Below are 14,942 nucleotides of genomic sequence, written 5' to 3' on the forward strand. Positions count from 1 at the left end.
CCATGATTTTTTGGGCCATAAGGGAGCTATCAAAATAACATGGGCTTTGTCTTGCCTTATCTTCTTTATCACCCGAGACATTAGTTGTAGGGGGGGGGAAGGCATAAGCTAGATGGAACCTCCATTTTATTGAAAAGGCATCTATGCCTTCGCTTTTGTCTCTTGGATTGAGGGAGAAGAAACGGTCTACTTTTGCGTTTGTGGCTGAAGCAAAGAGGTCTATTTGGGGAACTCCCCACTTTTGGGTTATTTGGAGAAAAACTTCTTCCTTCAGACTCCACTCTGTTTGATATATCTTGACCCTGCTTAGGAAGTCTGCTTTCACATTTAAGCTTCCTTTTAAATGGACCGCTGAAAGGGATCTTATATTTCCTTCTGCCCAGGAAAAAATCTTTTCTGTTATTTGACTCAGACATAGGCTTCTTGTTCCGCCTTGATGGTTTAAGTACGCTACCACTGTGGTGTTGTCTGATCTTATTTGGACATCCTTTCCCTCTATGTCTTGACTCGCCACTTTTATGGCCTCCCAAACTGCCATCAATTCTTTTTGGTTTGAGGACCAAGTTTTCTGGTGGTTTACCCAGGCCCCCTGGAAATAGTGATGAGAGTAATGCGCTCCCCACCCCCAAGGACTTGCATCTGTAGTGATGAAAACCTGCTCCTCCGTATTCCACGGAATTCCCTGGCGTAGGTGGCTTACTTGCTTCCACCACTGAAGACTCTGATTCACCGAAACAGGAACCAGAACTGTCTGTTCCAGAGAGCTCTGGCTTCTGTCCCAGCAGGCCAGCGTCCACTGCTGTAGAATTCGAGAGTGGAACTGAGCCCACTTTACTGCAGGGATGCAAGAAGTCAGGGTCCCTTGTAGTCTCATGGCTTCTCGTATCGAACAGGATGGATGACTCTGAAACCGTGAGACCTTTTCTACCACTCCAGAGACTTTTTGTTCTGTAAGAGACGTTTTTTGACGAGTGGTGTCCAGGGAGAGACCCAGGAAAACTATTTCCTGGGACGGGATTGGCTTTGATTTTTCCCAATTTATTAGCCATCCCGCCAGATACAGCGTCTGGCAGGTCACAAAGAGATTGTTCTCTAGTGACTGTTTTGACTCGCCTACTATCAGTAGGTCGTCTAAATACGGAATAATCAAGATATTCCTCCTTCTCAGGTGGGCCACTAGTTCCAGCATCACCTTTGTGAAGACCCTGGGGGCCGATGTTATCCCAAAAGGTAATACCTGGAATTGAAAATGGAACAGAACTTTCCCCAAATAAACCGCTATCCGCAGGAACTTTTGGGACTGTTTGCATACCGGAATGTGGTAGTATGCGTCTCTTAAGTCTAGGGAGGCTAAAAAGTCCCCCTTTTTCAGCAGATTCACGGTTGATCTTATTGTCTCCATTTTGAATTTGTTGTACTGTATGAATTTGTTTAAGTTTTTTAGGTTTATTATTAACCGAAATTTCCCGTCTGGTTTTTTTACTAGAAAAACGGTTGAATAATATCCCTGACCTTTTTGAGAATAGGGAACTGGAATTATGGCCCTTTGAGCCAGAAGCTTCCGAATCCCTTCCTCCAGATTTGTTTGGAGAACAGTTGTCTTTTGAATAGGAGTTACCCTGAAAATATTTGAGGGAGGAGGAAGACGGAAAACTATTTTGTAGCCTTCCGAGATCGTATTTAAGACCCAAGGGTTTGTTGTAATTTTTTCCCAGTAGTCTAAAAAACAACTTAGTCTCCCTCCTACCTGAGCACTGGCGTCATTGCTTTGACGGTTCCGTATTCTTTGAAGAAAACAGGTACCCTCTACTCTTCTGGTTTCTTCTCCTTGACCAGCCTGAGTCCCTGTTAGTTTTCTTTGCTTGAAAGGGGGTCCCTTTTTTAACTCTCCGAAAGGGAAATTTCCTCTTCCCGGAATCTCTGGGAAAAGTCTTCTTAGAATCGGAAGCCTTTTCTAGGATGGACTCTAAATCCTCCCCAAACAATAGATTACCATGAAAAGGTAAGGTACATAATTTTAATTTTGAACTGACCTCACCTGACCAGGATTTTAACCAGAGGGACCTTCTTGCCACGACCGCTAACCCAGATGCCTTAGCAGCTATCCTGACAGATTCCGCAGAGGCATCAGATAGGAAATCCACCGCTTTGATTAGGAGCGGAAAGGAATCTTTAAGATCACCGTATGTACTACCGCCTTTCAATAGGGATTCTAACTGTGTGAGCCATTTTTTTAATGATCTGGATACTGAGGTTGCCACTAGGTTTGGTTTGAACAGGGCAGCACAAGCTTCCCATGTTTTTTTAAGAGTCTGATCTGTCTTTTTATCCATGGGGTCCCTTAATGACCCCATGTCTTCAAATGGTAAGGCGTTAGGACCCTTCACTAATTTAGACAGAGAAACATCTATCTTAGGGCAGGTGGTTAACAAGGCTTCGTCTTCGCTAGAAAAGGGGAGACGTCGCCTTATTGTCCTAGGAATGAATAGTTTCCTATCCGGGGACCTCCATTCTCTTTTAATCAGATCGTGCATGTTTTTATGCACCGGAAAACCTCGGTTAGATCTCTGTTCAAAACCACTGAACATCTCGTCATGGACTGATCTACAGATTTTTTCATCAGAAAGATCCATAGTGGCTCTAACTGCCTTAATTAATTCTCTGGTATCTTCCGATGAAAAAAGATAGTTTTTAAATTCGGAATCTGAACCAGAATCTTCAGACCCGAGTTCACCTGACTCTGAGTCCTCCTCAAATTCTGAATCAGATGCTTTTGTCGCTGGTCCCTGCGCCTGTTTGGAGCAGGAAGGAATTAATGAGGTGTCTGACATAGCAGCCCTGATTTCTTCCCTAATTGTGTTTTTAAGTTCTTCTTTTAGGGACGGAACTAAATCCTTAGAAATGTTGTCAGTGCATTTTTTACACACTTTCCTAGCAGAAGAATCAGAAAGTTTAATAGAACAGAGACTGCACTTTTTTGCCCTCTGACTAGATTTTGCTTTCTGAGCACTCTCTTTCTCGCTCTGCACACATACAGAAAGAAAGAAAATACATAAGGGTTAATCTAACAGAATATACTGCCTTTTACCCTTGTCCTGGTAAATTACTCACTAGTACGGATCCCTGAGTGTTCTCCATAATTTCACCTGGGTCCAGCATCTTTTTTAGGGAATCAAAAGTCACTGTTCCCCCTCTTAAATAGTTTTTACCTCCAGACCTCAGATCAGAGGACGACTTCCGCCATAATCCTGTGCGTTTTTTGAATTTTCCCGCCGCCGCCGGCATGCGATCCACCGCCCGGAAGTGCTCTCAGGCCCCAATCCGGAAGTGAGCTGTGGAACGCTTCGTGGAACGCATGACGCGCGTCCACTTCCGGTGACGACACTGTGAGCGCCGGCCATGCCGGATCGCAGTGTGGAGTATCGCACCGACCGGAGGGACTCCCTGAGTGTCCGGCCCCACATGGACCTGTCTGCCCGCACCAGCAGCAGGTAAGAGACAGGTCTTCCAGAGCCCGGCTTCCCCAATGGGGACCGGACCCTGCTGCCTCCTCACATGGCATCTTTCCTTCTTCTACTTCTTTCTTCATGGTCAGCGACCATAAGAGAAAACCCATCTCCTACCTGGAGGGACAGGAAGACACTGAGGAGGAGCCGGAGGAGAGTCAAACTTATACTTCCTGTCCCTACCTGGTTGGAGGCGGGTCATCTCTCATGGTATGCCGTCATGGAGGATGAAAGGGAAAAAAGGCACTAAAACTCATCAAATAATGTACATTTGCACCGCAATGCATTCATTATACATGCCCTATTATGATACAAGGATGTGAAAGAAGAAAGTCCAATCTAATAAACAGAGAAGGTACTTTGGCTAATAGCGCTGGTCTTGTGGTTTATACATACCACGGACTTCTAAAATGGTTAATAAACTAGAACTGTAAGGCCTGATAGCTGAATGCTCATGCTATAGAGAGCCCTCTCTCCTAACCCCCTATAAAAATGCACACCAGGGAAGTAACCCTTTTCTAGATACCTCTCCCCCACAACGGTCGTGTGCATGATGCCTAAAAGGGTATTCTAGTTATATGAAGTTATCCCCTAGCCACAGTATAGGGGACATCTATTAAATTAGTCCTACCATTGGGACCCCTCCAATCAAGAGAGTGGGGAGCCTGTTCCCCACTAAAATGATCGCTGGTCAGGCGTGCACGCGGCCACTCCGTTAATATTTATGGTCGTTCCAGAGATCACTGAGCACTCGGCTCGGCTATCTCCAGAACTCCCATAGAAATGAATGGAGGGACCGGGTGCATGCCTGATCGACCTCTGTTCAGTTTGGGGGCCTCAACAGGGCAAGGGTCCCTGTTTGTGTGTTAGGGGTCTAACCAGTAGAACCCCCTCCAATCTAATATTTATCCCCTATTCTGTGGATAAGGGAAAACGTCACAGGTTCTTAACCTGTACTCACACTGTCCTCATGCTAAGCAGTGCAGTAAAGGATCATAACCTGTTATACACATAGGTACAAGTTCCATAGGTAGGACCCACACCTCATATCCTACAGAGCTGTCAAAGCTGGCAATATCTGTAATTACTATTGTATGCTGTATGGACAGTTTGCTTCTTTATTATTAGATGGTTCTGTAAATTAATGTCTTATGTTTACAGATTGATAAGTAACATAGTAGTACATAAGACATTTGTCCATCCAGTTCGGCCTGTCATCCTGCAAGTTGATCCAGAGGAAGCTATCTATATATATATCTATATATCTCTATATCTCTATATATATATATATATAAAAAATTCCTTCCCGACTCCAATCAGGCAATCAGAATAACTCCCTGGATCAACGACCCCTCTCTAGTAGCTATAGCCTGTAATATTATTACGCTCCAGAAATACGTCCAGGCCTCTCTTGAATTCCTTTATTGTACTCACCATCACCACCTCCTCAGGCAGAGAGTTCCATAGTCTCACTGCTCTTACCGTAAAGAATCCTCTTCTATGTTTGTGTACAAACCTTCTTTCCTCCAGGCGCAGAGGATGTCCCCTCATCACAATCATAGTCCTGGGGATAAATAGATGATGGGATAGATCTCTGTACTGACCCCTGATATATTTATACATATTAATTAGATCTCCCCTCAGTCGTCTTTTTTCTAAAGTGAATAACCCTAATTTTGACAATCTTTCAGGTACTGAAGTTGCCCCATTCCAGTTATTACTTTAGTTGCCCTCCTCTGGACCTTCTCCAGCTCTGCTATGTCTGCCTTGTTTACAGGAGCCCAGAACTGTACACAGTACTCCATGTGTGGTCTGACTAGCAATTTGTAAAGTGGTAGGACTATGTTCTCATCACGGGCATCTATGCCCCTTTTGATGCAACCCATTATCCTATTGGCCTTGGCAGCAGCTGCCTGACACTGGTTTTTGCAGCTTAGTTTGCAGTTTATTAAAATTCCTAGATCCTTTTCCATGTCAGTGTTACCGAGTGTTTTACCATTTAGTATGTACGGGTGACTTGCATTATTCCTTCCCATGTGCATAACTTTACATTTGTCAGTGTTAAACCTCATCTGCCACTTATCTGCCCAAGCCTCCAATCTATCCAGATCCCTCTGTAGCAGTATACTGTCCTCTTCAGTGTTAGTTACTTTACACAGTTTAGTGTCATCTGCGAAAATTGATATTTTACTATGCAAGCCTTCTACAAGATCATTAATAAATATATTGAAGAGAATAGGGCCCAATACTGACCCCTGAGGTACCCCACTAGTGACAGTGACCCAATCTGAGTGTGTACGATAAATAACCGCCCTCTGTTTTCTATCACTGAGCCAGTTACTTACCCACTTACAGACGTTTTCTCCCAGTCCGAGCATTCTCATTTTATATACTAAAATTGTATGTGGTACCGTGTCAAATGCTTTGGAGAAGTCCAGATATACGACATCCATTGATTCACCGCCATCAAGTCTAGAACTTACCTCCTCATAGAAACTGATTAAATTTGTTTGACATGACCGATCCCTCACGAAGCCATGCTGATATGGCGTTATTTGCTTATTTCCGTTAAGATGCTCTAACATAGCATGTCTCAGAAAACCTTCAAACAGTTTAGGCTAGTTTCACACTAGCGTTCGGCTGTCCGCTCGTGAGCTCCGTTTGAAGGAGCTCACGAGCGGACCCGAACGCTTCCGTCCAGACCTGATGCAGTCTGAATGGATGCGGATCCGCTCAGACTGCATCAGTCTGACGGCGTTCATCCTCCGCTCCGCTCAGCAGGTGGACACCTGAACGCTGCTTGCAGCGTTCAGGTGTCCGCCTGGCCGTGCGGATCCGTCCAGACTTACAATGTAAGTCAATGGGGACGGATCCGTTTGAAGATGCCACAATATGGCTCAATCTTCAAACGGATCCGTCCCCCATTGACTTTCAATGTAAAAGTCTGGACGGATCCGCTCAGGCTAATTTCACACTAGCTTTTTTTTTTTGCCAATATAATGCAGACGGATCCGTTCTGAACGGAGCCTCCGTCTGCATTAATATGATCGGATCCGATCGAACGCTAGTGTGAAAGTAGCCTTACCCACAACAGATGTTAAACTTACCGGCCTATAGTTTCCAGGCTCTGTTTTTGGACCCTTTTTGAATATTGGCACCACATTTGCCATGCGCCAATCCTGTGGGACATTCCCTGTCAGTATAAGTGTTGCCTAATATGTTGGAATAATATCTACCAGCATATATTTTTAATACAGATTTTGAAATCCATGTAATCAAGTATGAACCTGTATTGCAGCTTGTACTTCAACCGCAACATTTATTTCTGTTTGACTTCTGGATGAAACGGATAAAAAAATTAATTGTAAATTAAAGAAAAAATGACAACAGTTGTAATAGAATTTTAATGTAAAGCTTGAAACTGCAGTTGTTCATACGGTAGAAGTTTGTAAAGGGAATGAATCTAGAAATATACCATCAATGTCACCACTACGAGACTTCAGATCTCCCATAGCAGTGAACAGAGGGCCGGTTGTAGAGGTGGTGGGACCATCTGACATTGATGGTATGTCCTAGCGATATGCCATGGAGGTCTCATGCGTGGCTTCACATTAGTGGAACACGAGCTTGGTCACGGTCTCTACATAGGTCGCATCAGCCATTGGCTTTCTCCGACTTCCCGGCTGCAAATGCTTCTTTATTGCAGGGATTTCACACATTCTCTTTTTAAAAGCCTAAATATTAAAATGCAAAAAATAAGATAGAGTAAATATTTGGTTTTATGTCTTCTATATAAACAAGAAATGGTACATCAACTTTTACACCGTAGTCAATAAAGGCTGCACCACTGGAGCTGCCTGAAAACTATGAGGGTACTGTGTGTACTGCACCTCCCCAATATATCCTCACATTACTAGAATAGCTCTCCTGGCAAGTAGGAGTAAGGGCTCGTGCACATGAACGCATTTTTTATCCACATCCATTATTGTTTTTGTGGAAAAACTAAGTTTGACAAATCTTTGTATACTTTTACAGGTAAAATAGGATAAGGCAAACCTCCATGAAGTATTCTTATAATAAGAATAGTGGTGCATATTTTTTTTTAAACTGTGTTCCTCTGCTATTCCTACTAGAAATGTATGAATACATTGACTAACTGTTACTACTTGGAGTTTATGTCCCTGCAATCAGTGCTCCCAGTGTCAGGCCCATTTCACACTCCAGACTCACAGCGCCAGTATGTGGCAGCACCCGGCCTGACCTCCCAGCACTGACGGGGTCCCATAGCATTATATTGATTTATGATGATGTGTAACCCTTACAGTTCTGGAATGTATTGGATAACAGTGACAGCATTATGTCAGGGTTATCCAATATATTCCAGAACTGTAAGGGTCACATAGCATTATATTGATTTATGGTGCTATGTGAGCCTGTCTGTGTGCTGGGAGGTCAGGACGGGAGCTGCTGCATACTCACGTGGTGCGTGGAATTCGCTCGTCTGAAAAGGGCCTCAGACTGTAGGAAACACCCTCATTTTGACAAGAAAATATTAAACACTCAATTCCTAAATTACTGGAGTAATTTCAGAGGAATGGCAAAACACAGAGTTACAAGAAAATATGTTCCAGATTTGTCATTAGAAGTGCAAGTATTTACTTAAACGGGTTCTCCACATTTGCTATATTGATGAATCATCAAGATTCATTAATATCAGATCGGCAGTGGGCACGACTGTTTGAAGAGAACGCAGTGCTCATACTGTTCACTGCCAACATTGCAGTGTCAAGCAGTGTTAATTACAGTGACGCCGTCCTATTCACCTCAATGGGATAGCTCCCTCCTATTCAAGTAAATAGCCTGAGGAAAGGTCACCAATATAGCAAAAGTGAAGAACCCCTTTAAGCAGACATATCAGGAGAAGTGAAAGGCCCTACAATTCTCCTTGGAGTTCCAGGAACTGTATGAAGTGCTTCTCAATGACTTAGCATACTAATCATTTACAGATTACTACATCAAGAAATCATTCCCATCGACCTTGTACAGTCCTTACCTGCAACTGAGCAAAGTTCTGCAGGATATCACAGTGAAATTCTTCCACTTGTAAAATGGTGTCCAGCACATGGACGTCTGCCATGCTTAACTTGTTACCAACTAAGAATTCCTTATCCTTTAGGGCCTAAAACACAAAATGCCTCGTAAGACGATACATCTGCTTCAGCTTACAGAAAAGCCCCTGTTAGACCGTTGCGACAATTGGCTTGTATAATTGATCAGCCAATCAGGCGATGATCATTGGTCGGCTTCAAGGATAAGAGATGTACGATGATGGGCAGCACATCTTCCTGTGTAATCAGAGGTGAGGGAGGAAATGGTAGCAATCGTTCCTCCCACATTTAGGCTACATGCACACGACCGTATGCGTTTTGCGGTCCGCAAAAAAAACGGATGACGTTCCGTATGACCTCCTTTTTTTGCGGATCCATTGTAATAATGCCTATTCTTGTCCGCAAACTAGAACATGCACATTTTTTTTGCAGAGGAACGGACATTCTGATGCGGACAGCACATGGTGTGCTGTCTGCGTTTTTTTGCGGACCCATTGAAATGAATGGGGCCGCATCCTATCTGCAAAAAAAAAATATCGGACATGGAAACAAAATACGGTCGTGTGCATGAGGCCTCAGTTTGATCGACCTGTGTTATCAGGCCAGTGCAAACGAGTGCCAATGTATGTGTTATCATCCATAGGCCCTCACGCTGCCTGAAGATTGGGCAGTATAATAGCACCCTTAAGTCTCGTTCACATTTCCGTGTCAGTGTCACATTTGTGGAAAAAAAAAGCGTACGCGTTTAATCCGTGACGCTGTCCGTGGTTGGTCCGTGTGTCTGTTTTTACCTTCCGTGTGTCATCCTTAATTCAGTGATGTTGCTAAGCTGAAAACTAATCTGCAGAAACTGTCTGCAGAAAATGCACATTTGGACAGCACACGTCAGTGAAAAACGGAAATGTGAACGAGGCCTTAGTTTGCACTGACAACTCATAGCAATTAACTGTAGGATTTATTTAAGGTCTAGTCAGACATTTCCCCCATAGTAAAAAAAATATATAATTAAAAAAGTGGAAAACCATTTCTTGTCCGCTTCCACCAGTCCCTGAAATCCATGTATATTCACCTCAGTACCGTTGCATCCATAGCGGTGAAAGTGGCCACATGGCAGGTTTACAGGGTTTGTCAAAATCAAGAAAAAAAATAAACTTGATATTCCAGACGTTTGACAAACTCCATTTTCAGCGAAGAAATCTAATGTATACGACTATACTCTGCCAATCTGTGATTGCTAATGGCATTATCTGGATGGCACACATCACCGAAAGGGGATCGAGTCCATTCGTTTTATATTACATTAAAGGGGAATTCCAGGCTCATGAAATGGATTACCTATCTTCAAAAAAGTCATCAGTTTCAGACCGTCATCATTTTCATGAAACCAGAATACCCTTTTAACTCATCCATGATAAATCGAGCATTAGAACAAAACTGCGCCACATAAATCGGGTAGAAAGGTAACAGGTTTCTTACTTTGTCGAACACAGGAAGGTATCTGTCCACTGCTTTGTCTCTCATGAGTTTTAGTTGTTTTTCTTTGCCAGGTTGGTCCAAGAAGAAATAGGATAAGACCAATGTTAAGAGGTCAGCGCTTCCATCAACATACATGTCAATGCTGAAAGGAAATGAAGAGAAAACACTGATTATATATATAAAATGCTACATGAGTTTACAGTGTGTACTTTTAAAAATATTTTAAATGAAAGATGTGCGTCTCACGCACAACTTTGCACTTTAAACCACAAAAACATTGGGGGTTATTTACAAAGCCAGGCATTTTATGCCGGCCTTTATTTCCCCTTTTGTGCTTGTTTTGCGGGCGGAAGATGCGCCTAATTTATAATAAGGCGCTCTCCTGGTCATAAATTTGGCGCACTTTCAGCAGTTCGGGCACCTGGCCGGAGTGGTTTTTCACCAGCATTTACGCCCGTTTCCAATTATAAATGTTGGTAAATATGTTGGGGTTTTGGCACGCTCCCACCACACCCTGAACACTTCTATATGTAGAATGCGACGCAAAAACGCCCAGGCGACAAAGGAAGCCATTAAAACAAAAGTCATAAAAAGGGGGTTGTGTGAGATTTATATTGCAAAAACTGGCGTGAAAAAGTTTGTAAATGACCTCATTAACTTTAGAAATGACGTATCTGGTATAAAGATATGTTTAATGAATTTGGGTTCTGAATATCAAATATGTGAAAACATTTTCCAATACGCGAGATACGATCACATGTCCAAGACCTGCAGAGAAGAACCAATGACGCGTCTTCGCATTTCCTGCCCACCTTTAACAATCACTCTACGCCAGGAAACTGCAATCAGAAGGTTGCAAATTTTGGCGCATGTGAAGCTTGTGCAACAATTTGCAAATTTTGAGGAGATTTTACGGCTCTGTTGACAGTTTTCCAAAAAGTGGGTAGGTGGGTGTTAGTGGGTAGTTCAGGGCTGGGCATAGCCAGAAAACAAACACGTTTCTACTTAAATAGGGAGAGATTTATCAAAATTGCTGTAAAAGAAAACTGGCTTAGTTGCATATAGAAACCAATCACATTCCACAGGAGCTCTGAAAAATTAAAGGTGGAATCTGATTGGTAGCTGTGGGCAAATAAGTCCGTTTTCCTTTACACCAGTTTTGATAAAATTCATACCCGAAATCTACAAAAACTCCTAGCTGGCATTACAGTACTGGCACAAGGGTGGCTCCAGGTATGCCACAATTATTAAGACGTGCACAATGCACACCGCAGAGATTAAGGAAACGTGCACACGCCTGTATGTATTTTGCGGCCTGCAAACCACGGATTCCCAATATGGATACCGGCAGTGTGCATGCTGCGACTTCATTTTAGAAATGACTATTTTCGTCCACAAAACAGACAAGAATAGAACATGTTCTATAATCTATAGAATGGGCGCACGGATGACATCTGTATTGCGGTCTGCATTTTCTGCAGCCCTATAGAAATGAATGGGTCAATGTATGATTGGCAAAAAAATTGCAAATCACATGCGACCTGAAAATATGATCATGTGCACGAGGCCAAGAGCAGTCTATGAAACACCACTGTTGAACTAGCACTCCCACAAAAAAAATGTATTCTCTGACCTGAAAGGTGCAGGATGTAATCTGTAGTGAAGGTAGTCTTCTTAATAGTGTCTGTATTTGTGAGTTATCCCCTCCCTTCTGATTCTCAGCTGTGTCATGTGACCAGCACTCTGATCTCCAACTGACACAGGACAGGAAGTCAGTTACTTCTCCATTCATTTCTATGAGACTGACATTGAGGCTCCCATAGAAATACATAGAGAAACTGTTTTTCTGTCCACACATAAGATGCTGTGTTGAAAGTCTGATTGCTGGTCACATGACACAGCTGAGGATCAGAAGGGAGGTTATAACTCACAAATTCAGTCACTGGTAACAAGATTACATTCAGTACAGTTTACATCTGGTACCTTTCAAACAGGTCAGAGAATAAAGAATTTAGCGGGAGTGTTACTTTAATAAATCTCTTCCTTTGTGTAGATCCAAGCCAGCAGACAGAATAATATAGTGTGTTGTGCCAAATATATTCAGAATGACTCCCACTGATCCACCATATGCATAGTTTTTTCCCACTACACTATTCCATGCAAAGACATACAGTGAACAAAAAAATAAAATAAAATTACTGAATGGGTAAAAGTTTTATTACAGTGGGGGTTCTATAAGTGACCTATGCCTATACAGTAATATATGTCAGTCTTCCATTGGAAGTGTACGTCAGGAAAGGCCTTAAAGTATAACTGTCATATTTATTTATTTTTTCATATTTTGATAAAGGTGATTAGTATTCGTAAACCCTTAAAATCATTCAATTTGTCCCCCATAGCACCTATTCTCACCTTACCCTAAAACTGCGTTGCTAGGAGAGGTCCGTCTATCTGTTGGCTGCGCTGGAAGACAGGAGACGCACGAGCAGGCTGCCCTGCTACGTGCGCGCACGCTCACCTCCATTCCTGGAAGTGAGTGCGCTGTACAGCCGAGTCTCGCAGAGTCCCGCCCGAGATCCAATGGTATATTATAACCCCCAGGCATTCCCATGGTGACGGGGACGCTTGCCTGGGGGTTAGAATATACCATCAGATCGGAGTTTATGTGATGGAAGGGGGAGGGGGCGTGTTTAAGTGGGGAGAGCTCCGATTGGTTGAGGTGCAGAAGCTTGTTCATGAGAGGAGCTGAATGCATTGTGGGTAGTGAGGGCAGGCTGTTTTAGTATCAGGGTGAGGGCATCGGCAGCCATCTTAACAAGAGAGTGAGATTGTAGTTTTGTGCAGACTGGTTGCCAAGGGCTGAATCTTATTAAATATGGGGTAAGTCGGTCTAATAGTAACTGATTCTGGAATATCATGTTATTAGTAACTACATAGATGAAAATTGAAATTAGGGTCTAAATGAGTGAGTAATCCTTTAAATTGTGTACTTACGGGGATCCACCCCACGCGGGAGGAATTTGAAAGGAAAATGGCATTACTGACTTTGTCCTGTAACCTCAAGCAATCTCAGCATAGAACTATGCAATTGTGGGACTGCTCCTTCCAAAGGGCTGTCCCTTAATTAATAGCATAGGCGTCTGATGTCTAGGGGAACAACTGCTGGGACTCCCACCGATCACAAGAAAGAAATGGAATGGCGGTCACACATTCAAAGTCTATGGGGCAGATGAACATAGAATGCTGTAATACGTTATAATCAGTTATGCCGTCAGTCATATACACTGAATGTAGGAGCAGGGGCACTTTGCGCGACCAACGTTCTATGCATATAGGTCAGGGAATCCCGGCAATGGGACCCCCAACAATCACACACTCATCACCGAACCTGTTCACAGGTTATAAGTGCTGATTATGGGACAACGCCTTTATAGAAAAACTATAAGAATAGACAAGACCTGCTTACAGAGACTGCAGGCTAACTGACCTGTTACCAACTTCACAAGAAGCGAGCAGGGCAAAACAACATGAAAGCAGCAATTAATATTTAACTTCAGTTTTACATGCTGGATTACAATTGTGACAATCCTACAAAATCCACATCAGAAAATAGCATGCACAAAAATTACAATTGTTTTATTAATAAATATTATATGCCAGAGCTGGTCTAAGCACCAGAGAGTCCTAGCTAGGCCCAAGTTCAGACATGACAATGTGATGCACCCACAACAAGGCTAGCAGCAAGAGGGAACTGCTAATGGAGATCGCTGGTGCTGTACAGTCAGGGGTGCACCACCAATGAGACAGGCAGCACCAGGTAGGGTCAAGAGAGGGGAAGCCGAAGGGCCATGGGTTGAAGGGAAGGAGTCAGGTTAAGAAATTGGCATAGAGAGAAGGGGGACCATTTCAGTTGTCGCTTCCTGCAGCAGAAAGGCTAGGTGCACCCCTGTGTACAGTAGCATACCACTCGTGGAGACTGCTATGAGGCTCACTAGTCCCACCCATCTCCTGTACAGTGCCAAAGTCCTAAAATCTATATTGCCTCCAGCCGTTCACGAGTCCTGATGTGTCTGGCGCACTGAAAATAGAGAGACCTCCAGGTATTCTGTTCATCAAGGATGTGACCACAAATGTCACAGTACTCATCTAGCCAATATGCACCAGGCATGGGTGGACTAGCCATAGACCCTAAAGGGAAATTTCCAGGTTGGCCGATGCCCAGAGGACCGGCCAAGCCAACCTCTTGGCCGCCAGTCAGGTACATAAAGATCTGATGCTCTCAGCATTAATTAATTTAGGCAGCAGTGCTGCACTGTGGTATCTGGTTCTGCTGAGGTAGTATTTTGTGCTGCCCTGTGGTATTGCTAGCCCTGCCTACTTTTGTTTCCCCGCCTTCTGTCAATTTGGACCCACCTACAACATGGGGACCACTTTTAAGTTTTTTTTCTTCTAGGGCCACCAAGTTGCCAGTCCACCAAGGAAAACTGATGGAGACCAAGAGTCTGTCCCATTAACCCCCTATTGACCATCAATATACCTTTTTACAGCGATCAATACGGGGCCTTAGCCTGGGCTGCCACCTTTTCATGCCGGACCGGTCTAAGCGCTGCATGGGTCCCCAGTGTAGTGGAGAGCGGGGGGCTCAGCTTTCGCATGAGAGCCACGCTACGGCTCTAACAACCAGGACCTGCAGGAATGCCAATCTGGGCTGTTCAACCCCTTATATGCCACTGGCAATGGCGCCCGCCGCATATAAGCAGTGACAGAGGAAGCAGACTCCCTATATCTCCCTTCGGCACCCCCCAATTGCGATCGCGAGGTGCTAATGTGTGTATAGGCTGGCTGAGACCTG

General features: G+C 43.7%; 1 protein-coding gene across 2 annotated transcripts in view; it reads right to left on the reverse strand.

Moving 5' to 3' along the window:
• Positions 1 to 6,891: 6,891 nt before the first annotated feature.
• LOC122934571 (glutathione S-transferase 3-like) overlaps positions 6,892 to 14,942 on the reverse strand; it is a 40,240-nt gene continuing 32,189 nt past the window's right edge. For both annotated transcript variants that reach the window (XM_044290142.1, XM_044290140.1), the window contains exons 5-7: positions 10,091 to 10,232; positions 8,560 to 8,685; positions 6,892 to 7,240 (exon numbers count right to left, since the gene is read on the reverse strand). In XM_044290142.1, coding sequence (XP_044146077.1) covers positions 7,118 to 7,240; positions 8,560 to 8,685; positions 10,091 to 10,232 — 391 coding nt within the window. In that variant the 3' untranslated portion in view covers positions 6,892 to 7,117. The remainder of the gene's footprint in view (positions 7,241 to 8,559; positions 8,686 to 10,090; positions 10,233 to 14,942) is intronic.

The sequence above is a fragment of the Bufo gargarizans genome, chromosome 4, assembly GCF_014858855.1.
Source record: "Bufo gargarizans isolate SCDJY-AF-19 chromosome 4, ASM1485885v1, whole genome shotgun sequence".
Taxonomy (NCBI): domain Eukaryota; kingdom Metazoa; phylum Chordata; class Amphibia; order Anura; family Bufonidae; genus Bufo; species Bufo gargarizans.